Source organism: Tachypleus tridentatus, chromosome 13 (genome assembly GCF_004210375.1).
Source record: "Tachypleus tridentatus isolate NWPU-2018 chromosome 13, ASM421037v1, whole genome shotgun sequence".
Taxonomy (NCBI): domain Eukaryota; kingdom Metazoa; phylum Arthropoda; class Merostomata; order Xiphosura; family Limulidae; genus Tachypleus; species Tachypleus tridentatus.
In genome coordinates this window covers 167625994-167653739 of record NC_134837.1, presented here as the reverse complement: position 1 = coordinate 167653739, position 27746 = coordinate 167625994, and the positions used below count along the sequence as shown (strand labels likewise).

At 32.0% G+C, this 27746-nt stretch overlaps 2 protein-coding genes across 4 annotated transcripts in view; one reads left to right on the top strand and one right to left on the bottom strand.

Moving 5' to 3' along the window:
• LOC143240931 (RING finger and transmembrane domain-containing protein 2) overlaps positions 1-10349 on the top strand; it is a 49702-nt gene extending 39353 nt beyond the window's left edge. For all 3 annotated transcript variants that reach the window (XM_076484196.1, XM_076484195.1, XM_076484197.1), the window contains 4 exons: positions 3637-3786; positions 4692-4757; positions 5404-5505; positions 7297-10349. In XM_076484196.1, the coding sequence (XP_076340311.1) occupies positions 3637-3786; positions 4692-4757; positions 5404-5505; positions 7297-7428 (450 nt within the window). In that variant the 3' untranslated portion in view covers positions 7429-10349. The remainder of the gene's footprint in view (positions 1-3636; positions 3787-4691; positions 4758-5403; positions 5506-7296) is intronic.
• Positions 10350-18250: 7901 nt separating this feature from the next.
• On the bottom strand, positions 18251-24653 carry LOC143236364 (fructose-bisphosphate aldolase A-like). The gene is made up of 5 exons (XM_076474636.1): positions 24485-24653; positions 20489-20658; positions 19703-19961; positions 19405-19604; positions 18251-18882 (listed from the first exon to the last, which is right to left on the bottom strand). Exons 1-5 carry the CDS (start codon positions 24651-24653, stop codon positions 18790-18792), a joined length of 891 nt encoding a protein of 296 aa, XP_076330751.1. The 3' UTR covers positions 18251-18789.
• Between the last annotated feature and the right edge of the window lie 3093 nt (positions 24654-27746).

Genomic DNA, 27746 nt, shown 5'->3' with positions numbered 1-27746 from the left:
ATATTGCTTCCTTTGGTTATTTGTACCATACCATTTATCAAATGTTTTGGAAACTAATATTCATTAGATTCTTTATTTTAACTTGCACATTATAGTTTTTTATATATTTATAAACCTTTCTACTGTAATGTGTGGTGTGTATGTAATTTGTGCAGTAAATACTTCTGATTTTGTAAAATACAAATTCTGTCTTCAAGCTGAAGTTTTATATTGGTCAATTTCCATTGAGATATTTTTCAAAACATTTTTTACCATGTTATTTTATTTCAAAGTATGGTGTAATATTAAACAGAATGATATTGATTCATTTAAATCAACAGTTTCTCAAGGTATAAATGTGAAAATATTTACTTCACCTTCAACTCTAAGAAGTTGACATTGTAGTAGCATTCAAATGTCTAAGAACACCCCATTACTTCTGTAGTTTTTTTTTGTGTGCAATATCATATACTGTCTATAGTTTGAAGTGTTTGAAAAAGCATCAACATGTAGGCACATTAGTCATTTTCTCACTTTATCCATTTCTTTGATGTACTACACATTTAATCATTTTTTAAGTAGAAAAACAATATAAATCCACAAATGACTAAGTGATTATATAAAAGTTTATCATGATGTCTAATCTAAATAAAAATTCAGTGCAACATGTATAATGTGTCTAATTCATAAGTAAGTAAGAAAGGTAAATGTGATTAGCTATATTAATACCAGGTTCATTTTCAGCTTCGCTCTAAGTACATACCTTGTACTGAATGCAAATTAATGATGATTATGTGGTACATAAAAATACTATTTTTTTTCTATTTATTTTAAGATATGTTGTAACTAGGTATTAAGAGCATTTCTCAGCCTGTATATGTATATACATGTTTTTGTATGTCTGTGCCTTATCTAAGTACTGCTAGGTTGCTGAGCCAAAACCAAATTTGAAGGTTCACAATTCTCTTTACCCCTCATTATTACTGTTATTGAGCATTTATTAATATCTTTGATATATATTAGTATTAACTGTATTCATAGACTACACCATGTCTTCACACAAAAAACAAAAACAAAATTTTTTTTTACAAAACAGTATAAACAGTGTGAGAAGAGGGAACACAAACATCTTATACATACATCTCAGTGTGTGTTAGAACTCTTGTGAAGGAATGCAATGAAAAAAAAGGTTGCCATTATTATAATAATACATGAAAATCAGATGTAGTTTGTATTACAACAGCCATAGTATGAAAAGCCATTTTATTTTAGCTATATACTTTTGCCACTTTGAGCTGTGACCGTACAACCTTATCCCATAAGACATTTCTGTGGCAAAATTTCATCAATTATGTGCAATGGTATGAACAGACATTAAGAGCTGGATGTTAAAAGCAGGTAACAGAAAGCACCTCTACCACTATTACTTTGGTCGCACCAAATCACTCTTACCATCACACAGTGTATACCACGTTATAAATATATATACATAATGATTTCTTAAACTTTTTATGAGGAAATAATGAATACTGTAATATGTTTTAAATTTTGTGAATGTTAGGACTTTTGTATTATTTGTTATAACATCCATTACCACACATTTTTCAGTTCGTAACCTGGACAAAGGATGGGTACCTCAGCTTGTCATGTATGTCCATAAAAGTCATTAAGTTGATTTCATTCCAGCTGTTCTTTTATTTAGGTAACATTTGGTTTGCCTTTGGTGGTATGGCTGTAAGCTGTACATTGTGCAAGAATATAGACAGCAGCCTTCTCCAATGGTAGTTCATGTGATGTTTCAAAGTTGTAATTTCTGTTGTATTTAAATGAGAATGATCAATCACATGGGTATCATTTATTGTTCTGAGTAAATTCAACATTACTTATTAAGTAATGAGTGTTAAACATGCTGGTAAGTGATCTTTAGGAAAAGTGTTAGGTAGGTGATCCAGTGATAATGACCATCCTTTGTCAACCAAGCACTTGTTTTTGTTATCATATTGTTCATTTGTATTTCACAAGGAGTCTCTTTATTTCTCACAAACTTGGTTATTCAGAGAAATTTAGAACTAGTCTGTAATAGGTATCCCATTGAATGTCATGTTATTCAATGGACCTGTCCCATTGAATGAACAAAAAATTATTTAGACAAAAATATACCACAACTGTAATGAAATTACCTTTACTTTTTTTATTAGTCATCATTGAGAGAGCCAGATCTTTCCATGATACTTACAAAATACCTCACATATTTAACAAGTACTTTAAAGTTTACATTAGACAGATATGCAAGAAGGCATAGTCCTTTAACATTGTATATGACAAGGAATAGAGAAAACAGTTCATTGAAGAGGGAACTAGTGATCTAAAAGTTAACTCCCTGCAAAAAACCAAGAACAAAATGCTGAATTAAAAACTGATGAAGACGTGGCAAAGTCACGTATAGATAAAAGTTTGAAGAAGTACAATTTCAAAAATGCTGTGGGAAAAGTAACAGTGATAAACATTATTTATAAATACAGTGCAACAACTGCTGTGAATTCTATATTAGAAAATGAGTAGAAAAATGGAAACCAGACACAAAGAACAGAAAAAACACATTCACATGTTTTTGAACACTGCAAATTAAATGAACACAACATAACCATAGAAAATTCCCAGATACTAAGTAGAGAAACAAATATAACAGTGATAAAGTGCTTACTATAGAAAGAGACTAGATTTTGTAGAAGGAAATGTATCCTGATATTGCAACAATGAACAAAAAGTCTTAATTTTGACTCTCTGGTTTCTGCTAGCATGTATATGTTTGTGGAAATATCTGTGAGAAATCGTAGAGGAAGCACCTTATGTGAACAGTCAAGCATGCAGGCAATTCTGGGATGGTTTGGAACACAATATGTGAGAATGGTTGTTAGCCATCTTCATTAAATTAATGGAATTATGTATCAACAAAAATACCACAATTTATTGGTCATTCATACCTTACCTTCTGGAAAACAGAATTTTACATCTTTGGAGGGATGGTCATAATCTTTCTGAAGATGTAAAGTCGCCACCACAAATTCCAGACTTTAAATCCATAGAAGTTGTCAAGAATTGGCTGTACTCCATGCTTGACAAAAGTAGCAAATTGGTTAAAGAAAGCATCTAAGTATAGTTTCAAGAAAAATGAAATCAAGTCACACTAAAAAGTTTAAGAAAATGTGCAATGTCACAAATATACTGTTATAATTGATGCTAAAGTAATAACACTAAATAACATTAAAAAAATGTAGATACATGCATTACTTTTGTTATGGTTTCCTGTGAAATTAAGTTGTGATATTAGAAGTTAACTTATGTAATAGGTAAATGACTAATTTGTATTTAAAACTTATAAAATAACAAGTGTTGAGGTGTTCTAACAGGTTTGCACACTACTGTTTATAAATACACATATAGTTATGAAAGGGTAAATTTTTAAAAATTAGAATACAAATATAAATTTCTGAATTAGCAGTTATATAACTTATTGTTTATGAAGTGTGAATGGTAAATGTTAAATATTATCAAAAAAGTAACGTTAGTAACATTTAGTCACGTAACATGGGATTACTTGTTTGTTTAGTGTTCTTTCAGCTGCTTCAAATAAATAATTAAATTGTGTTTATTTAGGGAAAATATTACCTGTTTCTGGAAACATCATCTCAGCTATATCGTAGCTTAGCTCCCATGCAACACTGGCTGTTTTACTTCTCTGAATCGTATCATGGATCCAGTAAAATATTTGGTGTGATATTATCAGCTGCATATCTTGTATCCAAGGTGAGTTTTTAAATTAATTTGTACATATCACAGAATTACAAAACCATATGAGAGAGTGGTTGCTGGCCAATATTGATGCTACAAAAGAACAACAAACATAAACAATACTAACTGGTTATGAAAAACTGATTAAAATATTGCCCATGGAATAATTTGTTATACCATTGTTTTACACAGATATGTACTCCTTTAAACTTTGAATTTATATAATTTGATTATAAGTGAATAATGTTTGTTCCAGAAGCCTTTATAACAAATTAGGCAGATTTTAAATAATGTTTAAAAAAAAACAGTGTGGTAGTGAGTTCACTCTAGGTAAAATTTAATAGAATGAATATTTTAGTGAAAACAATTTTGTAGAGATTACAAAAAATAGTGCTTATAGCTTACTGTACAAGGTTAAAAAAACAAAAAGTACAGTGTTAAACTTAATGAAAGAAATATATATATTAAATATCCAATGTGATGTAAGAATTCCATTTACTGGAATATTTTAAAATAACTAATTTAGTTATATTGTGAATAAGTTTGTGCTACAGCTTGACAAATACTATAAAAATACTGAACAATTGCATGTTTTATTTTGACTTTACAACACACATTATTATACATTTTTTTAAAATATGTTTGACCCATTTGTATTAACTTTTTAACTTGACAAAATCGTATATTTCATATTTCAGGAGTGAAGTTCTAACATTCATGGTAGATTGTTATCAGATCATGTATAGTTTTATTATGAATGTACAAAAGATGTACATGTGTTTATAACACTCAACATTTTTCATTTAATATAATATAAAAATCATTCTGTAAGTTCTTTAAGACAAGATTTTTGAACAATAATTGAGTGAGATATTTTTGATATTGTTATAAGGTTAAGTATCTGTTTTTGATGGTTTTAGTGCAAGGACATTTTGAGCAAAGTGAAAGCGTGGAAGAAAGCAGTAGTGCAGCTTCTTCAGAAGGTGGTGGGTGTCTTTTTATCTTCACTTTAGTAGCACATCAATTGATTTATTAATAAAATTTGCAAAGGTACCATGTAGCAATATTGTTTCATGTCAAAGCTCTTCAATGAAAATATGTGAATAGTAATAATGTGACAGTGAAGGTAACTATTGAATTTTTCTTTTTTTGCTTAGCTTTTTGTTGTAAACTGTTTACTTTTTTTTTATCACTGATTGTTATTTGGCATATAGTAACTGTGAAATACTTAGAGGCACTAGTGATAGTTAATAAAGTATATATTTTATGGATATATTAGTAACATTAGCGATTGTTGTTTTTGTTATAATCCTATACAGTTAGCTAGACAATATTATATTTTACATATATAAATCAATTGTATTGTATACTGTACATATTTCTGAATGATTTCAGTTTTTAAACACTGTTTATTTATGTTTAGAATTTTAGTCTTTTGTACAGTTTAAAACATTCAATTTACATTCAACATATTATTCAGTTTCTTGCTAAAAGTACATACATATTTTACATAACTTTACCATGTGATATTAACACAATTTTTTTCTTTTTCTGTTACTATTATTGTTATTTATAGGTATAAACTGCTACAAAATTGCTTACATGTAGTTAAAACATTTAACTATCTTTCAGTGTTATGGCATAACACCTTCTTCAGACCAGATGAAATGTGCAGGAGAGTCATGTGCAATATGTCAAGATGACTACAAGACACCCACAATGTTAGAGTGCAAGGTACATATCACAATTACTGTAATGCTTATGATTTCTAAAGAAGTTTATTTTGTGAGAATTTTAACTACCTGTGTAAAAATATGTACATATATGATGTATCACTACACCTCCAAATTTTATAAATTGCAGTTCACTATTGAATCTCAGCACACCCACATTGTTTTTGTTTACTTATATGACTGTCTAATGTATAAGGCTATTACAAAGTAAATATCTTTCACAATACTGTATTGCCCAAACTAAAAGGATAGGGTGATGTTATAGAACAAATGTAATGAGTAATGTAGAAAATCAGTTGTCGTACTTACTAGATCTTGTGATCTTTACATAATTTGCATGTGCTTCATGTTAAATGTTCAGTAAATGGGTATATACAACTGTAGGCATTACTTTTGCCAGCTTAATTTTATTTAGTATGCATGCAGCCTCTACATCTTGGATACTTCACATCCTCTATTATTGTGTGGGGAATTTTTTCTTGGGTAGTTGGTCTTCCAAACAGAATTTATTCACTAGTGTTCTTAAATTTCTGCACGGTTATGTTAAAGTATGTGCATATCTTTCACAACATATGGTACCATCATTTCCTAAGTATAATACACAATTAGATTTTTGCAACACTTATTCAGCATGGCTTTAAAAAGTAATGACTGATAAACAGTATAGATAATTGAGAAGGTGACATCCACTTGTCTGATGACAATGCTGTGGTAGACAGTGTTTGTAGTAATGCATTTACAGTAACAATAAAATGGTAGTAAAGTTTCTCTAACTTACCAAAGACAGTGATTCAGATTCAGAATGTGTAGGTCTTACTGAAAATGATTTTCTAGTTTTGAATAGCATATGTAATGTAGTGATAAGCAGTTTTGTATTTCCAAAAATTTGTAAGGGTACATGTAAGTAAGTCTTAAAAATCAAAGATTTAGCTGCTTTTATAATTTTATTTTAATAGTCATGTGTAAAGATATTGAAGATGAATGAAAATAAGAGGCAATTCTCACTTATGCATTATAAACAGAGAGAATTAATATGACATACCATCAAAGCACCATATGTGTCATAAGTGTACATCATAATTCAGTGTGTCTTGGAAAAGATGGTCTGGAATGGCTGTAAAAGTTCCCCAATAAGTCAGAAGTAAGTTTGGTGGACATTGCGTAATGTGGCTTTGCTTTAAAACAAAGAATAACAATAACTGGCTGAAAAAAAAAGTTCAGAATTATTACTATATATAAAACGTGCCTTAAATTATCAATACAATTTTAGTGAAAAGTGCATACTATATTTAGAAAATTACGATGTTCCCAAAGAGTTCCCTCTGCATAGCAGCATTTTTTCCAATAAAGCTCCTCCGTCTTATGAACTGTAACATGCATACTCTTGTACAACAATACATGCCTGTATGATTCTCCTCAAGAAGTTCAGGACAATGTGGGGTGTTAGATTTAATAAATCTAATAGAAAATTTGGTATACAGTTTCAGATGATACAAGTAGCTAAAATATGTTCTTTATATCGGTAATATGTAAATTGACTTTTCACCAACTATGGTTTATTTCATACAAAGCACACTTTCTATAGTATCTAAAATTACTAACTGTTAGAATATTCAAAAGATTTTTCGTGCTTTACATTTGTCATTTGCTTTCAGACTGTTCTCATTAGGCTTAAACTCTTCTAAAATTGGTGTACCATTGTTTTTTGTTTCTTGTAAATATGTTGTTACTGTTCAAACCATTTAAGCATCAAAGTTATTTTGTTGCTCAGAGTTATGAATTATTTTTATAGCATATATTTTGTGAAGAGTGTGTCTCGCTGTGGTTTGATCGAGAAAGGACCTGTCCAATGTGCCGAGCTCAAATTGCAGACGACCCTACATGGCGGGATGGTTCTACAACCTTTCTTATTCAGCTGTTTTAAAGAGCTCTTATATTGTTTACATTAAGAAGATTTAATAAATATTCTTTTGTGAGTGTCCTTATTCAAATACTTAAGTTCTGCAAGTTATCTAGAATTGTAAAGGCGTGAGCTCAGTTTAATTACTGTACAGGTTTTTTCAAATGATAAGTATTTAAACATTTGTGAAAGTTGTATATAAAATTGTTATTACAAGATATAAAGTTTGTGTAGTATAGGTCAAGTAATTAACCTTAAAATGTAATTTTTGATAACCAATATAATATCAACTTCATGTTAAATTATATTTAGAAAGTTTTTAAGACAAAATACTGATTTCATACAGTGATTATTTCTCACTGTTTCTTAGTTGATATAAAATTAAAAATTTAATTAATTATATTTTCAATAAGCAACTACAAAGAAATTTCACCAAACTCTGTTTCAGAAATTCTTAAACTTTTTCTCTGTAAATTATTTTTTACATATATGTCTTGACTGTTGACTATAATTAAAAACATTTCTGAATAAAATTAATTTAAATTTTAGTCCTCACAAGTTTGTAGACAATGTTGACACAACCCTAATGTTAATGTCTGTAAAAACTTTGACATGTTCTTCATAATTCTGTTTCAGAACAAGTTTTACAACCTTTACTTCATATGTTAGGATGCCTTGAAATATATCAACTGAATTTAAAAAAAACCTTTTCTTAGTACTAGTTAAACTGCAAAGAAAGCAGTCCCTTCATTATTAATGTGTAGTGTTTATCTCGAGTTTGTTAAGCCTAAAAAAATAAACATTTTGAAATTCATGAAGTCATTAAATAAGATGTAGTTTGTATGCTACATCTAAAGAAAAAAGTTAATATGTTTTAGTCAGTTTTTGGGTTTGTGCTAGAGCAGAATTTCCTTTGTACAACTTGTAAAGGTCAAAATGCCACCTGTATGGTGTTATAACAGTCAGGAAGGAGTATTTTTATCAGCTCTACTCTTAATTGCAAGTGTTTGATTTAGAATAAATAAAATAGGTTATTTTTTGTTAGAAATTGGTAACTTTGATATCATACCATATTTTTTCTAAAGTTCTATTTTTCTGCTATTTATGGCAGTAAATTACATCTTTTCACACTAAGTTTTAATATAAGCATGTTCAAATATTACTGATACTGACTGGCCAAATGCACAAGTGGTAGGAATATAGTTTATTGAATGTGAAGTTATAAAGCCCAATAGGTAAGAGGTGTTTAGTATGTAAATATGGACATAAAATAAGGCTCAGATGATGAATGTGTATATTTTAAAATCAGTTCAGTAATTACAGTATTTTCAAATCATTAAGACATAATACATAAAGATATTCTTAATATATGTATGTCCAGCACTAGAGACTACAAAATATCACATGCATAGCCCACAAGATGCTGCGCCATTATATTTTGGCCATGAGTATCATCCAAAAATGTGTTGTTTTATCATGCCAATTGATGTGTTTGTAGTCAGTTTCTTCATTTTTAATTATTGTCAAGTAGTCAAAAAAATAAAAAGATCTGTTTGGAGGTGCTTCATAACAGTAGCAGGACTAAAACTAATCTCTTAACTGTTAAAAATAAATTAGTTTTGGCTGTGCCAAAGCCATTTATAATTTATTTTTTATGGTTAAGAATTGACAATTTATTATGATTTTTATTTCATCCAAGTGAATTTTCAGAATAAATATTTTTAAAAATAATATTTTGTGTATTCAAAATTAAGTCTTATGTATACCATAAACCATGATGACTGTTCTAGTGTTCGTCTGTCTCCTGTTTCCAAAGCTGCAACTGCAGGCAAAGCTCAAGATTCACTTTTCAAATAGTGATGGAATGGGCATGAGTAATGTTAATACCAAATTTTATTTCACAAGCAGGATGTTCTATACTAAATTATTTGAAAGTAATCACATTATTGTTCATATTTTGAAATGTGAAGAAACTTAAAGGATAAAAATGTGGATGTACCATATGTTATTACTGAATAACTTTTAGCATGACTGGAATTATCACCAATTACTTTTCATGGTGGGTGGTACAAGTCGCTCAGAGCTTTGATGGAGTGAAACCGAGAGTGCAAAACAGTAAACCATTTTTGAAAAGTCCATAAAATATGTTACATTGATTCTTGTAACTACATAGGATATGATTCTTTCAGCTCTAGGAATAATCTGGTGTATGAGAGCAGTACTGCAACAGTTATATACTTAAATCTCTGGCTATTTATTTTCATGGTTTGGAGATAAAAGGTGAGTGGATTCTTAAGTGGCTTTCTTCTAATGATAATCTGGTTTATTATGACCAATAAAATTCAGTTCTGGGTCAAATTGCACAAGACATTTCCATAATTTGTCAATTAAAAATCACTCACATAGTAATGTAATGCTAATTTGTAAATAAGTGTTATTTAAGAATCTGTAAATACCATCAGTTCAATTAATAAACCAAATATCCACTGGTGACAACTGTTAAACACATGTATCTCTTAGTTTCTAGCATATATACATTTGTTAACTGTATAAGATAATCTTGCCTATATAAAACCACTTTGTGTCACTTTATGCTTGGTTTCTTAAAAAATAAAAGTAATCACAAAAGCTAAGTTATCCAGGTGGAATAATTTGATCACTGTCTGCCCATTATGATTTTAGTGATGGGAGTGCAAGAGGATGTACTATGAAACCTTATAAGTGTAGTGAGTGTTGGTATAATAAACCTACAGTAGAGACATAGTGTGGAATCACTTAGCCTAGAGCCAAGTGTGTCAAATTTATCATGAAAGCAAAAATATCAATTCAGTTAACTTGCATCATTCTTGAATTAAGCTGTTTTCTGTTACATCAGCAAAGTTTTTAATAAAAAACAAACTTCTTTGATCAGTGAAGGTTTTAAATAAAGAAATGAACATTTTCTATTATTATTCTTTTTAATTTTGTTGTCTATACATTTCATTTTATACTTTCAGTACATAGACTAGCAACATTATTAGGTTGTACTTTTTGGCTACGCAACACGCCTGGCATGGCCAGGTGGTTAAAACACTCGACTCATGATCCGAAGGTCACGGGTTTGAATCCCTGTAACGCCAAACATGCTTGCCCTTTCATCCGTAGAGGCATTTAATGTAAAGGTCAAGCCCACTATTCTTTGGTAAAAGAATAGCTCAAAAATGGCAGTGGGTGGTGATGACTAGCTGCCTTCCCTCTTGTCTCACACTACTAAACTAGGGACAGCTAGCGCAGATAGCCCTCGAGCAGCTTTGCGCGAATTTCAAAAATAAAATTCGAATCCCTGAAACAAAACATGCGTGCCCTCTGTAGTTGCTGTGCGTGCTAGGCCATCCTGGTGTAAATTGCTCGTCATTCAATGAATATCGGCCGAACCATAATTCGATGGAATTGTGATTGAAATGATAAAAACAAACAACGTGCATATATTTACATTCTATAACATCTCTGATTAGCCGATTTAGTTTTTACTGGTTGATTTTGAAAATTCACTTTCCATAACTTTCATATATATCCATTCATTATATTGATTCCTGTTGCAATTACTTTATCGTGGCCCTTTTTAATTCAACTACTGATGCTACCTAACGAGAACCAAAATTATAACTTTGATCAGTCCTTGTAACATCTTGTCTCTAATTCTGCTACCAAAACACGAAAACAAAAACCTGAAATTGAGATAAACTGCCCTCTTTATTTGGGAAAAAAAAAAAAAAAAAAAGCTAAAGAACATACTGAACTGAAAATACTTTATAAACTTCCTCTACAAGTGAAACCAACTTGATATTAACCACTTTATGTGCAATGACACTTAAACAGGTTACCTATTAGTTTTCTAAAGGTAGGCATTATTTCTGATCACAAGTTTTGACGTTTTGCTCAAAGTTAGTAAACCAACAAATAAAGAGGACCTCTTTCCTTACGTCTGAAAAGTATGTTTAATTTGATTCACTTATGGTTTCATTTACTGGCATTAGTGAAACGAATTTCATTTTCCATCCATATGGTTTCATTTACTGGCATTAGTGAAACGAATTTCATTTTCCATTCAGTATTAGTTCGACAGATCACCATGTCACGTATCCTTGAGCGAGTTACAACTACACCATCCACTTACTGGCATGGACACTTATGGCTTCTATGTAACGATAACCTAATCAAAACAAGGAAGGATGGAATTGTTGTATTGCCAAGAAAATATATTCTGTTTACATGATTTTTCAGACCTGATGAAGGCTGTTAAAAGTTCTGAAAAACTGGAAATATAATAAAGCTAATTTTATTTTATATGTTCTATTCCCGATTTCTGCATTGTTGTATTACTGTGAGCTGTGTGTATTTAATACTATCCTTACATTTTTTCTGAACGCTAGCTAGTTCTCTGAAACTTTTGAAATGTCCACATAGAAACGCCAATAGCTAGTTTCAGTTTGACAGCCAATTTACTCGCCATGACAGTGTGGAGTTTTAATAAAGAATTATCCAACTCAAGTTGTTAATGTTTTCAAGTAGGCATCAAATAATGCTTTGGAAATATGGATTATTTGTAGATTAGTTAAATTTATAAATGTATACGATTGATTTCTTTGTCATAATTAATGTATAAACTCTTTTTACAAATAAAATCAAATTATATATTTAAAAACGGTTGGTATGGGTAGAGAAGGCACTAATAGAGGAGCGAACAAAGTTTCGACCTTCTTCGGTCATCGTCAGGTTTACAAATAAATAAAGGGTTACTGACCACATATTTCTTTGTGAATCTGACAATAACCCAAGAAGGTCGAATCGTTGTTCGCTTCTCTATTAGTGCCTTCTCTCATACCAACAGTTTTAAAACACATAACTTTCTCTACAAATGGGTTTTCTCGTCATCACGAAATGAAATCAAAATTATAGTTAGCTTCGTCAGTGGGAATTATAACATTTTGCTTGTAGTTCTTATTTTTTATCTATAGGGTATTTCCTCAATTTTATGCGGGTAATATAAATTTTATATATTAAATCCATAACACTTCCATTAAAAATCATCTTTGGGGATAACGTGTAATATAATTAAATTTCTAAATATATTAATCAATATTGTTTTCGATAGATGTTAGAATATTTTGCTTATTAGGCTCAGCGGTATGTATGCGGGCTTACAACGCTAAAATCCTGGTTTCGATACATGTGGTAGGCAGAGCACAGATAGCCCATTGTGTAACTTTGCGCTTCATTCGAAACAACTTATCATATCTTGTCTCTTTTTTTTATTATTCATTTTTAAATATTTCACAAAATAGTTTATCTTTTATAATTTCAAAGTTATCAGTTATCATGCCCGTAAAGTATGGGGGTTAAAGCATTTTGGAGAGAAACATACTCTCTCCGTGGAGCTTGGAGAAAAAATAAAAGAAATTAATTATGGATCGGATAAAGAGACAAAGAAATCACCGTAAGAATATCAAGATTAAGAATTGGCTTTTGTTTTTTCTTCACTCATTTTCTTACTGTCGGAGCGCGAGCGCATGCATGTCAGTAAACAGTTGAACAGTGGATGAAGCGAGATTATGCAATGACCAATGTAATTCGGTATCATTTTTTTTTCTTTGTCTTAAGATTACTCTAGTCATTTTCATTTCATTGATTTTTTTTCCATTTTTGTACTAATAAGTTTTTACCTTTTTCTCTTTTTAGTCTTTTTCATAATAAGTACAAAGATGCTGGGTAAAGGTGGTCGTCACAAAGTCAAATGTTTAAAATGAGAAAAAGTCATAAACAATGACTATAGAAATAGGTATCCATATTCAAAGCTGTCACAGTGATATGTTGAAGGCCGATAGAAGTCCAAAGTTCTCTGAAATCGTATTAGAGGGGCTAAAAAAGATGTCAAAGTTGTTTTTGTTGGGTTTTTTTTTTTGTTGTTGTTGTTGTTGTTGTTCCGCTTAATCTTCCTCATTACTCATGGTGGAAATCAAAACTAATGAACAGTCAGTAGAAGCAGAGACTGATTCAAACTCTCAGACCAGTTTTGACAAAAGCCGAAAGCACTTTCGAAAGAGGCACAAGATTTTTAGGAAGAAACTTTTTTGGAAAAGGTGGAACCTCTCATCATAAATCCTGATTTTTCCATGACGATTCAGAAAATGATCAAAATAAAACTATTCGGAAAGAGCAGTCGGCTGAAAAAGTTAGTGCTTTTGAACTTACTGGTCCACAACTTTCTGAATTCCCATCTTGGATTATTTACGGGATTCGCCAAACCGATCATTTCAAGCTGAGTGGAATAAAGAATTCCCTTTAGTATCTTATCATCAAGATTCTCATTCTGCAACTTGTTACCCTTGTGAGAAGTTTGCTCCAAAATCTCGTAAGACATTCACATTTGTTAAATGGTGAAAACCAAAAAGGTCGCAAAAGCACGCTACAACTGTAAGCCATCAAAATTCAGTGATAGCATGGATCCGTTCAAAAGCAACAAAAATTCATGAGAGCTCTGTACCAGTTCAAGCCAAAAACAAAGGTAAAATAAGTACAACTGAACAGACTTTATCTTTCAAAAGTGATACAAGCACTTATTTTTTTGCCAAAAAAACATTGCCATTAATGGTGACCATGAAGATCGTATTAATGTATGTGATTCTTCTGATATAAATCGAGGAAATTTTCTTGAACTTTTGCATCTGCAGAGTAAGATTCTTCCATAGTTTAAGGAAAAGTTTACAGAGTTTGCTGGCCGTCATAAACAATGGTTGAGTTGAGATATTCAAAATGAAATTTTTTATTCTGGTTGCAATGAACGTAAGAAAATAATAACTGATGAAATAAAATCCAGTGGTTTTTATTCCACCATCACAGCTGAAATCATGGATGTCAGTCGCGACGTGCAACTTTCTCTTTGCCTTCGCTACGTTTCAAAAGGTGTCATTAAAGGAAAGTTTTTAGGCTTCTTCTTGGCGAAATCAACGAAAGCTCAGGCCTTTTTTAATTGATTACAGCAACTTTAGTGCAACAGGGTCTCGATCTTTCTTTGATAGTTAGCCAAGGATACGACGGCACCAGTAACATGAAAGGTAAACATGATGGGCTTCAAAGTCTTATCAAAACTGTGGCTCCAAAATCAATTTATGTCCACTGTTTTGGTCACTTGCTTAATCTTGCTGTTCAAAAAGCCCTGAAAAAAACTCAATCACTGAGAATCACTAAGAACAATACAAACAATTTAGTCTTTTTGTCGAGGGATGTTTCGAACGTCACCAAATTTTTCATGAAAATAAAAAAGTCCAGGAGAGAAAATCATTCTACTTCAGTCTCAAAGTGAGACTCACTGGGCCCCGAGACATGCCACAAAGGCGACCTGGAAGAAACGTATTGAAGTTACAATTCTCGCCTTTTTAAAATTGTTTCAAATGATCCCAGCACTTTGGCCACGGGTAAAGGTCTTTTAGTTTCAATCTGTAACTTAAAATTCATCTTCACTCTCCTTGTCTTGGAATAAACTTTAAGTGAAACTTCATCTTTGTCAACTTACCTTCAATCAGAAAAAAGGATGTTTTTTGGCGATACAACAATCAACAACCTTAACTCACTAGAGAAGAACGAAGATTTTTCGAAGCTATGGGACTAAACCACAAATTTGATGGAAGACATAAGTGTAATAATTTAAGAAAGAACAAGATATAAGTTTCAAACTACTGACCATTCCTCGCTGCCAAATACCTACAGAGCGTATCTTAGAAATTGATTTGCATCTGCTACTGCAAATTTTAATAGTTGAAATTCTCATGCAAGAGTCGCCATCTTCTTTTCTACTGTTCAAGCCTTTGAAGAGCAAGTTCAATCTCGTTTCAATGAAAATGATCAAAATATTATTTGTGGTCTATCTTCTGCCATAATGCAACCAGAAAAAAGAAAATGCTACAGATGATGTATCATTACTTTGTGACGTTTATGGACTGAATGATAATCAGTTATCTTCAGAAAGAAAGGTTGTGATTGGTTTTCTTGATCAAGAGAAACAAAATCCCCATTTGTCTTCGGGATATAATTTGTCAAATGGATTTATGAGAATAGCATCTCTCAACTCCTCCTAACTTACTCTCAGTTAGCGCAGATATTCACCACTGTTCCATCCACATCCTGTTGTGCTGAAAGATCATTCTCTACTTTACGTCGAATCAAACTTACATTCTACCATTGGAAAGAAAGACTGTCTCATGTCGCTATTTCGAATATTGAAAGAGAAGTAACAAATTTTGTAATGGAGAAGAAAATGATCAATGATTTTGCTCATCAGAAGAATCGTAAAAACTTATTGCTTATTTGAATTTTATTTGGTCTTATGTTATATGCGTTAGAAAAGTAAAAATACTAGCTACAATAAAAAAATTTATGTTTACGGTTTTTTATTCGTAAAAAGCATATATATTGTTACTTTATGAGGGGAATTAGGGTACTGAAAATTTATGTTTACGCTTTTTGATTCTTAATAACAAAGATATGATGTTACTTTCTTGAAGGGGTAAGGGTACTGACGCCTCAGTTGGGAATTCTGTCCTGCGAGCCTGCCAGTAATATGTTTATGAAAAGTATCCGTAAATAAACTAATTTCACACTCACAAGATAAATTATTAACTTCATCTACATTTAAAGCAATTAAAAAACTTTCATAACTATATGATAGTGGACCAGTTGGGACTTTGTCTTTGTAACTAACGACAGACTTTACGTTTATACAAGGAAAATTATTATTTTTTAATGGATTGGTGAATAATTTTAGAAATTTGCTAGTCATTGAATACTTTATATTTAATTACCATAAATATGAAGGTTTAATTACCAGTTTCTCTTTTTCAAAGTTTGATAAATTATTAACTTTTAATCAATATTTTATAACATCTACAAGTAAGTGCTTTACTTGATCGTTTCGAAAAACAAAATGTTTTATTACATTAATTAATGTTCTTATTTTAGAAAGATTAAGTTGATAAATCTTTTGACAAAATAATGACCATGCATGGCCAAGCGTGTTAAGGCGTTCGACTCGTAATCTGAGGGTCGCGTGTACGAATCTTCGTCGCACCAAACATGCTCACCCTTTCAGCCTTGGGGGCGTTATAGTGTGACGTCAATCCCACTATTCGTTGGTAAAAGAGTAGTCCACGAGTTGGCGGTGATGACTAGCTGCCTTTCCCCTAGTCTTACACTGCAAAATTAGGGACGGCTAGCGCAGATAGCCCTCGTGTAGCTTTGCGCGAAATTCAAAAAACAACAAACAAACAACTACACTGCTAAGATAGGGACGGCTAGCGCAGACAGCCCTCGTATAGCTTTGCGCGAAGTTCAAAACAAACCAATTTGTCATCCTTCTCGTGGTGTGTTTTGAATTTAGTAGTATATTTCAGAGGCATAGAAAGATAACAGCACAATTTATTGAGTGCCAGTGTAGATAAAGAAACTAAAGACGCTGTCCTTATTCAAGAATAGCGAAGTACCTGTCGTTGAAAGATTTATTTTGGTTACAAATGGTAGAAAAAAAAACTTAAAAAGGCTGCCCTTGTTGGCGCAGTTCCTTTAAATCGAGGTTACGCTGTACATAATATATTACAAATCCACTTGAAATCAAGATCAGTATGTAACACATCATTGTTTTTATGGCAGTATTTTCAAAGGCATCAGTGTCGAAAAGAAAAATGTGATATGTTCAATTACAAAAATACAGAATGAAATAGTAATGTACTCTCATTCTCTGTAATGGGTCATTGGAAATAAACTTTAAACTTTAGAAAGATCCTTATTGATGAATATTAATAAACTGTATTTTGTTGCTCCATTTCTGAGGGAAACATAAATATGAACAGCATATTTCAACGTATCCTGCAATTTCAATAAAATACACTTAAGTAGTAAGTATAAATAACACTCTGTAACACAAATTTTGTTCCCGGATAGCATGTGCTATTTTTTAATTGCTCAAGTTGTAAAAGTACAAAAAATGACCATTATTCCCTTCAACCTTTGTTTTTGTGACCTAGATAATGACATTTAGAAATTAACATATTTTCTATGTAAAAACGGGCAAATTTGCATATTTCTATTTGCATAAGGTCTGAATAAAACAACATATGAATCAAGATTTACATATATTTATACAAAAAACATTTAGAAGCGAGTTTTTCGAGATTTACGACTGTAATATAAATCACTTTCACGTATCAGCCCCCCAATATAAACTTCTCATAATGTTTTCGTTATACGCTCCCAGGTCTCAAGAGTAAAGTTTGAAGAGAAAAATAGGTCTTTTGAATTTACTTTAGGCACAAGCAATTGGGAAATAACACTTTCTGCCCAGGAACAAGAAAAAGTGTGTGTGAGTGAGATACATGAATGAATATTGGAGAGTTTGTTACACTTTGATAACAAACTTGAATTCACTATTGTTACAATTACAAGGCAATTTATCAACTTATATTTAATTAAATTCTTCTATTAATTTTATGTAGTTAAAAAATAAGAGTTCCTGTAGGTGTAATATATTTAAAACTACAGGTTGAATTGATTTAACGGGAAATAACAATGGACTTGACAAAATAATTGTAAGACTTAAATTAAGTTCATTAGTGTTTTATAGTGCCTAGTTTAATTGCCTATAAACATTAACGTAAGTAATGTGATAATAGGTTTGGAGCTGTATTGATTATTGACAAACACTTGTGAAATTCTATATTCATAATGAAGTTAAAAAGCATCAACTGATAGTTGAATAATCAGTTAATTTTAATTATATTGTTATGTGTTTTATATATAGTTATCAAGAGACTGAAAACACTTTTCAAACTTTATTCCACAGCAATGAATATACAAGGTATACACCACTACAAAAGAAGAGAATGATGTCCAATTTTAAGCACTACTAGTAATTAGAATTATTGAATATCACATATTACACGTTTAAACTAGAATGGAACAGGTCAAGCATTTCTTTTCTTTACAAGCTATTCAACTAATGAATTTATAATGCACTTTATTACAACTTGTAATTTAATAATCTAAGGTACACCAACCAACAAACACTGTACACTGGGGAGTATAGAGTTCTACTTTAACTACACTGTTATACAACTATAGTTTTTTGAAGATAACAGAGATCTCAGTTTCTACATATTTTATTGGTTACTATTTTTAGATACAATCTGATAGAATTTAAAAACCAATCATAAAGTGAAGAGAGAAAAATTTGGACCTAGACAAATATAGTCATAATGAAGAAAATTTCTTTAAATTTCTGAAACATTCATGCTGATACCATAGAAATAAACCTCATATAATGGAATTTGAAATTCACCAAGAAAGGTAGTTTTTTGTTTAGTATTCATGGTTTTTAATGAAGAGGATCTCTTCTGCTGCAGCACCAGTAACTCCACCTGTATACTTTCCAAGAGCTGCTTCACTATTGGCCTTTAACAAAGAAGAAAAAAAATTATTTAAACTTATGCATAATGAAAGCAACTTTCCCATAATATAAAACTAAAATTTTAAATCCAGCTAGGAAATGAGTAAATGTCTGTATAAAATTATAGAAATAAAAACTTCCTACCAGCTGGCAATGTTTCATAACATATGTATCTATAAATTGAAATTTGATCCTATTTTTTATATAGATCAGTTACTGTTTGTAATTTTTTATTCTTCCTTTGATATAAGAAACTGCATTTTACTTTAATCAGAAATGAGGGCTCATGCAAGCAGAACTTGTAATAATTAAAATAAGACTGCCCATATGTAAAATTATTTACTGGAAGCAATACATACTAATTAAATGAGAGACAAGTGATGCATTGCTTACTACTTCATTAAAAGTATTACAATAACCAGAACTTGAATAATATTACCATCAACTGAATCACAAAATATTTTATAAATTACTACACACACAGATATTTAATCACTTTGAATTATGAACATAAAAAACATATATACTTTTGCTCTCTTCAGGAACTCTTCTTGTCCAGCCTTCACACTTTCTGTTTTTCCACTCCAGGCTTTCAAAGCACTTGCCTGGAGAGCACGTCCATAACTAAATGTTAAAGCCCAAGGTTTCTTTCCTGGATACTTGTTGATAGCATCAAGATTCACAGAAGCTTCTTCCTCAGACTGACCGCCAGACAGAAAAGTAATGCCTAATAAAAACTGAAGTTTAGTTACTACAAAACTAAACACAATTTTGTTATGTGACTGAAATAAAACAAATAAAAGTAAAATACCATGGTAGACTAACCAGGAACAGCAGCTGGAACAGTTCTCTGTAAAGCAGTCACAGTTGCTTTGGCAACATCTTGAGGTGTGTACTTTATAGGACAACTTTGACCAGCAGTTACCATGTTGGGTTTCAGAAGTGTACCTTCCAAGTAAACATGGTGGTCACTTAAAGCTTTGTACACTGCAGCAAGGACTTTCTCTGTGACCTTTTGGGCTCTCTCTAGATCATGGGTTCCATCAGGTAACACTTCAGGTTCAACAATAGGTACAATGCCAGCCTGTGAAAATGATAACATTATGTAAGTTGAAGAAATAAACACATTATTATTGGTTAGGTAATAAAGGGACTTTTAACATAAAATGTGTTGCTTTGGTAGATATATCTCAAACATGTTAGAAACTTTCTTTTTTGTGTTTCTTCTTTTTTACATAAAGAAATTATATTTCCAAATGTATTTGTAATTAAACTTTGTGAAAAACGAAAAATGTTTAATTAATTGCACTTTTTATATTTAGCCAACTGAACTGTGCATTTGGAGGGGCAGACTTGTTAAAACACTATGATATAAATTTTAATTAGGATAACCTGACTAATGTTTCCCAAAGACTTTGCTTAAAGTAGGCCTAATAAAGTGAATTTATGAAAACAAAAATGTTCAAACCTTTTTTGAGATCATGAATACCGTAAGATCCTTCAATTAAGCAATAAATAAATATTGCACTCTTTCCCACTGACCATCCAAAAGAACCCCCCCCCCCCATAATTGAGTTACCTTTATTAATAGAAAGAAACCAGATAACTCACTTGTTGGCAACATGTTGCATAACGAGCCAGAACATTGGCATTCTCCAAGATAGATAGAGGAGAGGGGTTGTGTTCTCTGATCTTTAAAACACACCTCCACTTAGCAAATAAACATCCTTGTTCTTTGTACTCTTGGCATCGTTTGGTCAAGTCATCCAGACCTGTGCAATTACATTAGTAATGTAATGCTAATTTGTAAATAAGTGTTATTTAAGAATCTGTAAATACCATCAGTTCAATTAATAAACCAAATATCCACTGGTGACAACTGTTAAACACATGTATCTCTTAGTTTCTAGCATATATACATTTGTTAACTGTATAAGATAATCTTGCCTATATAAAAACCACTTTGTGTCACTTTATGCTTGGTTTCTTAAAAAATAAAAGTAATCACAAAAGCTAAGTTATCCAGGTGGAATAATTTGATCACTGTCTGCCCATTATGATTTTAGTGATGGGAGTGCAAGAGGATGTACTATGAAACCTTATAAGTGTAGTGAGTGTTGGTATAATAAACCTACAGTAGAGACATAGTGTGGAATCACTTAGCCTAGAGCCAAGTGTGTCAAATTTATCATGAAAGCAAAAATATCAATTCAGTTAACTTGCATCATTCTTGAATTAAGCTGTTTTCTGTTACATCAGCAAAGTTTTTAATAAAAAAACAAACTTCTTTGATCAGTGAAGGTTTTAAATAAAGAAATGAACATTTTCTATTATTATTCTTTTTAATTTTGTTGTCTATACATTTCATTTTATACTTTCAGTACATAGACTAGCAACATTATTAGGTTGTACTTTTTTGGCTACGCAACACGCCTGGCATGGCCAGGTGGTTAAAACACTCGACTCATGATCCGAAGGTCACGGGTTTGAATCCCTGTAACGCCAAACATGCTTGCCCTTTCATCCGTAGAGGCATTTAATGTAAAGGTCAAGCCCACTATTCTTTGGTAAAAGAATAGCTCAAAAATGGCAGTGGGTGGTGATGACTAGCTGCCTTCCCTCTTGTCTCACACTACTAAACTAGGGACAGCTAGCGCAGATAGCCCTCGAGCAGCTTTGCGCGAATTTCAAAAATAAAATTCGAATCCCCGAAACAAAACATGCGTGCCCTCTGTAGTTGCTGTGCGTGCTAGGCCATCCTGGTGTAAATTGCTCGTCATTCAATGAATATCGGCCGAACCATAATTCGATGGAATTGTGATTGAAATGATAAAAAACAAACAACGTGCATATATTTACATTCTATAACATCTCTGATTAGCCGATTTAGTTTTTACTGGTTGATTTTGAAAATTCACTTTCCATAACTTTCATATATATCCATTCATTATATTGATTCCTGTTGCAATTACTTTATCGTGGCCCTTTTTAATTCAACTACTGATGCTACCTAACGAGAACCAAAATTATAACTTTGATCAGTCCTTGTAACATCTTGTCTCTAATTCTGCTACCAAAACACGAAAACAAAAACCTGAAATTGAGATAAACTGCCCTCTTTATTTGGGAAAAAAAAAAAAAAAAAAGCTAAAGAACATACTGAACTGAAAATACTTTATAAACTTCCTCTACAAGTGAAACCAACTTAATATTAACCACTTTATGTGCAATGACACTTAAACAGGTTACCTATTAGTTTTCTAAAGGTAGGCATTATTTCTGATCACAAGTTTTGACGTTTTGCTCAAAGTTAGTAAACCAACAAATAAAGAGGACCTCTTTCCTTACGTCTGAAAAGTATGTTTAATTTGATTCACTTATGGTTTCATTTACTGGCATTAGTGAAACGAATTTCATTTTCCATCCATATGGTTTCATTTACTGGCATTAGTGAAACGAATTTCATTTTCCATTCAGTATTAGTTCGACAGATCACCATGTCACGTATCCTTGAGCGAGTTACAACTACACCATCCACTTACTGGCATGGACACTTATGGCTTCTATGTAACGATAACCTAATCAAAACAAGGAAGGATGGAATTGTTGTATTGCCAAGAAAATATATTCTGTTTACATGATTTTTCAGACCTGATGAAGGCTGTTAAAAGTTCTGAAAAACTGGAAATATAATAAAGCTAATTTTATTTTATATGTTCTATTCCCGATTTCTGCATTGTTGTATTACTGTGAGCTGTGTGTATTTAATACTATCCTTACATTTTTTCTGAACGCTAGCTAGTTCTCTGAAACTTTTGAAATGTCCACATAGAAACGCCAATAGCTAGTTTCAGTTTGACAGCCAATTTACTCGCCATGACAGTGTGGAGTTTTAATAAAGAATTATCCAACTCAAGTTGTTAATGTTTTCAAGTAGGCATCAAATAATGCTTTGGAAATATGGATTATTTGTAGATTAGTTAAATTTATAAATGTATACGATTGATTTCTTTGTCATAATTAATGTATAAACTCTTTTTACAAATAAAATCAAATTATATATTTAAAACGGTTGGTATGGGTAGAGAGGCACTAATAGAGGAGCGAACAAAGTTTCGACCTTCTTCGGTCATCGTCAGGTTTACAAATAAATAAAGGGTTACTGACCACATATTTCTTTGTGAATCTGACAATAACCCAAGAAGGTCGAATCGTTGTTCGCTTCTCTATTAGTGCCTTCTCTACTCATACCAACAGTTTTAAAACACATAACTTTCTCTACAAATGGGTTTTCTCGTCATCACGAAATGAAATCAAAATTATAGTTAGCTTCGTCAGTGGGAATTATAACATTTTGCTTGTAGTTCTTATTTTTTATCTATAGGGTATTTCCTCAATTTTATGCGGGGTAATATAAATTTTATATATTAAATCCATAACACTTCCATTAAAAATCATCTTTGGGGATAACGTGTAATATAATTAAATTTCTAAATATATTAATCAATATTGTTTTCGATAGATGTTAGAATATTTTGCTTATTAGGCTCAGCGGTATGTATGCGGGCTTACAACGCTAAAATCCTGGTTTCGATACATGTGGTAGGCAGAGCACAGATAGCCCATTGTGTAACTTTGCGCTTCATTCGAAACAACTTATCATATCTTGTCTCTTTTTTTATTATTCATTTTTAAATATTTCACAAAATAGTTTATCTTTTATAATTTCAAAGTTATCAGTTATCATGCCCGTAAAGTATGGGGGTTAAAGCATTTTGGAGAGAAACATACTCTCTCCGTGGAGCTTGGAGAAAAAATAAAAGAAATTAATTATGGATCGGATAAAGAGACAAAGAAATCACCGTAAGAATATCAAGATTAAGAATTGGCTTTTGTTTTTTCTTCACTCATTTTCTTACTGTCGGAGCGCGAGCGCATGCATGTCAGTAAACAGTTGAACAGTGGATGAAGCGAGATTATGCAATGACCAATGTAATTCGGTATCATTTTTTTCTTTGTCTTAAGATTACTCTAGTCATTTTCATTTCATTGATTTTTTTCCATTTTGTACTAATAAGTTTTACCTTTTTCTCTTTTAGTCTTTTTCATAATAAGTACAAAGATGCTGGGTAAAGGTGGTCGTCACAAAGTCAAATGTTTAAAATGAGAAAAAGTCATAAACAATGACTATAGAAATAGGTATCCATATTCAAAGCTGTCACAGTGATATGTTGAAGGCCGATAGAAGTCCAAAGTTCTCTGAAATCGTATTAGAGGGGCTAAAAAAGATGTCAAAGTTGTTTTTGTTGGGTTTTTTTTTGTTGTTGTTGTTGTTGTTCCGCTTAATCTTCCTCATTACTCATGGTGGAAATCAAAACTAATGAACAGTCAGTAGAAGCAGAGACTGATTCAAACTCTCAGACCAGTTTTGACAAAAGCCGAAAGCACTTTCGAAAGAGGCACAAGATTTTTAGGAAGAAACTTTTTTGGAAAAGGTGGAACCTCTCATCATAAATCCTGATTTTTCCATGACGATTCAGAAAATGATCAAAATAAAACTATTCGGAAAGAGCAGTCGGCTGAAAAAGTTAGTGCTTTTGAACTTACTGGTCCACAACTTTCTGAATTCCCATCTTGGATTATTTACGGGATTCGCCAAACCGATCATTTCAAGCTGAGTGGAATAAAGAATTCCCTTTAGTATCTTATCATCAAGATTCTCATTCTGCAACTTGTTACCCTTGTGAGAAGTTTGCTCCAAAATCTCGTAAGACATTCACATTTGTTAAATGGTGAAAACCAAAAAGGTCGCAAAAGCACGCTACAACTGTAAGCCATCAAAATTCAGTGATAGCATGGATCCGTTCAAAAGCAACAAAAATTCATGAGAGCTCTGTACCAGTTCAAGCCAAAAACAAAGGTAAAATAAGTACAACTGAACAGACTTTATCTTTCAAAAGTGATACAAGCACTTATTTTTTTTGCCAAAAAAACATTGCCATTAATGGTGACCATGAAGATCGTATTAATGTATGTGATTCTTCTGATATAAATCGAGGAAATTTTCTTGAACTTTTGCATCTGCAGAGTAAGATTCTTCCATAGTTTAAGGAAAAGTTTACAGAGTTTGCTGGCCGTCATAAACAATGGTTGAGTTGAGATATTCAAAATGAAATTTTTATTCTGGTTGCAATGAACGTAAGAAAATAATAACTGATGAAATAAAATCCAGTGGTTTTTATTCCACCATCACAGCTGAAATCATGGATGTCAGTCGCGACGTGCAACTTTCTCTTTGCCTTCGCTACGTTTCAAAAGGTGTCATTAAAGGAAAGTTTTTAGGCTTCTTCTTGGCGAAATCAACGAAAGCTCAGGCCTTTTTAATTGATTACAGCAACTTTAGTGCAACAGGGTCTCGATCTTTCTTTGATAGTTAGCCAAGGATACGACGGCACCAGTAACATGAAAGGTAAACATGATGGGCTTCAAAGTCTTATCAAAACTGTGGCTCCAAAATCAATTTATGTCCACTGTTTTGGTCACTTGCTTAATCTTGCTGTTCAAAAAGCCCTGAAAAAAACTCAATCACTGAGAATCACTAAGAACAATACAAACAATTTAGTCTTTTTGTCGAGGGATGTTTCGAACGTCACCAAATTTTTCATGAAAATAAAAAAGTCCAGGAGAGAAAATCATTCTACTTCAGTCTCAAAGTGAGACTCACTGGGCCCCGAGACATGCCACAAAGGCGACCTGGAAGAAACGTATTGAAGTTACAATTCTCGCCTTTTTTAAAATTGTTTCAAATGATCCCAGCACTTTGGCCACGGGTAAAGGTCTTTTAGTTTCAATCTGTAACTTAAAATTCATCTTCACTCTCCTTGTCTTGGAATAAACTTTAAGTGAAACTTCATCTTTGTCAACTTACCTTCAATCAGAAAAAAGGATGTTTTTTGGCGATACAACAATCAACAACCTTAACTCACTAGAGAAGAACGAAGATTTTTCGAAGCTATGGGACTAAACCACAAATTTGATGGAAGACATAAGTGTAATAATTTAAGAAAGAACAAGATATAAGTTTCAAACTACTGACCATTCCTCGCTGCCAAATACCTACAGAGCGTATCTTAGAAATTGGATTTGCATCTGCTACTGCAAATTTTAATAGTTGAAATTCTCATGCAAGAGTCGCCATCTTCTTTTCTACTGTTCAAGCCTTTGAAGAGCAAGTTCAATCTCGTTTCAATGAAAATGATCAAAATATTATTTGTGGTCTATCTTCTGCCATAATGCAACCAGAAAAAGAAAATGCTACAGATGATGTATCATTACTTTGTGACGTTTATGGACTGAATGATAATCAGTTATCTTCAGAAAGAAAGGTTGTGATTGGTTTTCTTGATCAAGAGAAACAAAATCCCCATTTGTCTTCGGGATATAATTTGTCAAATGGATTTATGAGAATAGCATCTCTCAACTCCTCCTAACTTACTCTCAGTTAGCGCAGATATTCACCACTGTTCCATCCACATCCTGTTGTGCTGAAAGATCATTCTCTACTTTACGTCGAATCAAACTTACATTCTACCATTGGAAAGAAAGACTGTCTCATGTCGCTATTTCGAATATTGAAAGAGAAGTAACAAATTTTGTAATGGAGAAGAAAATGATCAATGATTTTGCTCATCAGAAGAATCGTAAAACTTATTGCTTATTTGAATTTTATTTGGTCTTATGTTATATGCGTTAGAAAAGTAAAAATACTAGCTACAATAAAAAAATTTATGTTTACGGTTTTTTATTCGTAAAAAGCATATATATTGTTACTTTATGAGGGGAATTAGGGTACTGAAAATTTATGTTTACGCTTTTTGATTCTTAATAACAAAGATATGATGTTACTTTCTTGAAGGGGTAAGGGTACTGACGCCTCAGTTGGGAATTCTGTCCTGCGAGCCTGCCAGTAATATGTTTATGAAAAGTATCCGTAAATAAACTAATTTCACACTCACAAGATAAATTATTAACTTCATCTACATTTAAAGCAATTAAAAACTTTCATAACTATATGATAGTGGACCAGTTGGGACTTTGTCTTTGTAACTAACGACAGACTTTACGTTTATACAAGGAAAATTATTATTTTTAATGGATTGGTGAATAATTTTAGAAATTTGCTAGTCATTGAATACTTTATATTTAATTACCATAAATATGAAGGTTTAATTACCAGTTTCTCTTTTTCAAAGTTTGATAAATTATTAACTTTTAATCAATATTTTATAACATCTACAAGTAAGTGCTTTACTTGATCGTTTCGAAAAACAAAATGTTTTATTACATTAATTAATGTTCTTATTTTAGAAAGATTAAGTTGATAAATCTTTTTGACAAAATAATGACCATGCATGGCCAAGCGTGTTAAGGCGTTCGACTCGTAATCTGAGGGTCGCGTGTACGAATCTTCGTCGCACCAAACATGCTCACCCTTTCAGCCTTGGGGGCGTTATAGTGTGACGTCAATCCCACTATTCGTTGGTAAAAGAGTAGTCCACGAGTTGGCGGTGATGACTAGCTGCCTTTCCCCTAGTCTTACACTGCAAAATTAGGGACGGCTAGCGCAGATAGCCCTCGTGTAGCTTTGCGCGAAATTCAAAAAACAACAAACAAACAACTACACTGCTAAGATAGGGACGGCTAGCGCAGACAGCCCTCGTATAGCTTTGCGCGAAGTTCAAAACAAACCAATTTGTCATCCTTCTCGTGGTGTGTTTTGAATTTAGTAGTATATTTCAGAGGCATAGAAAGATAACAGCACAATTTATTGAGTGCCAGTGTAGATAAAGAAACTAAAGACGCTGTCCTT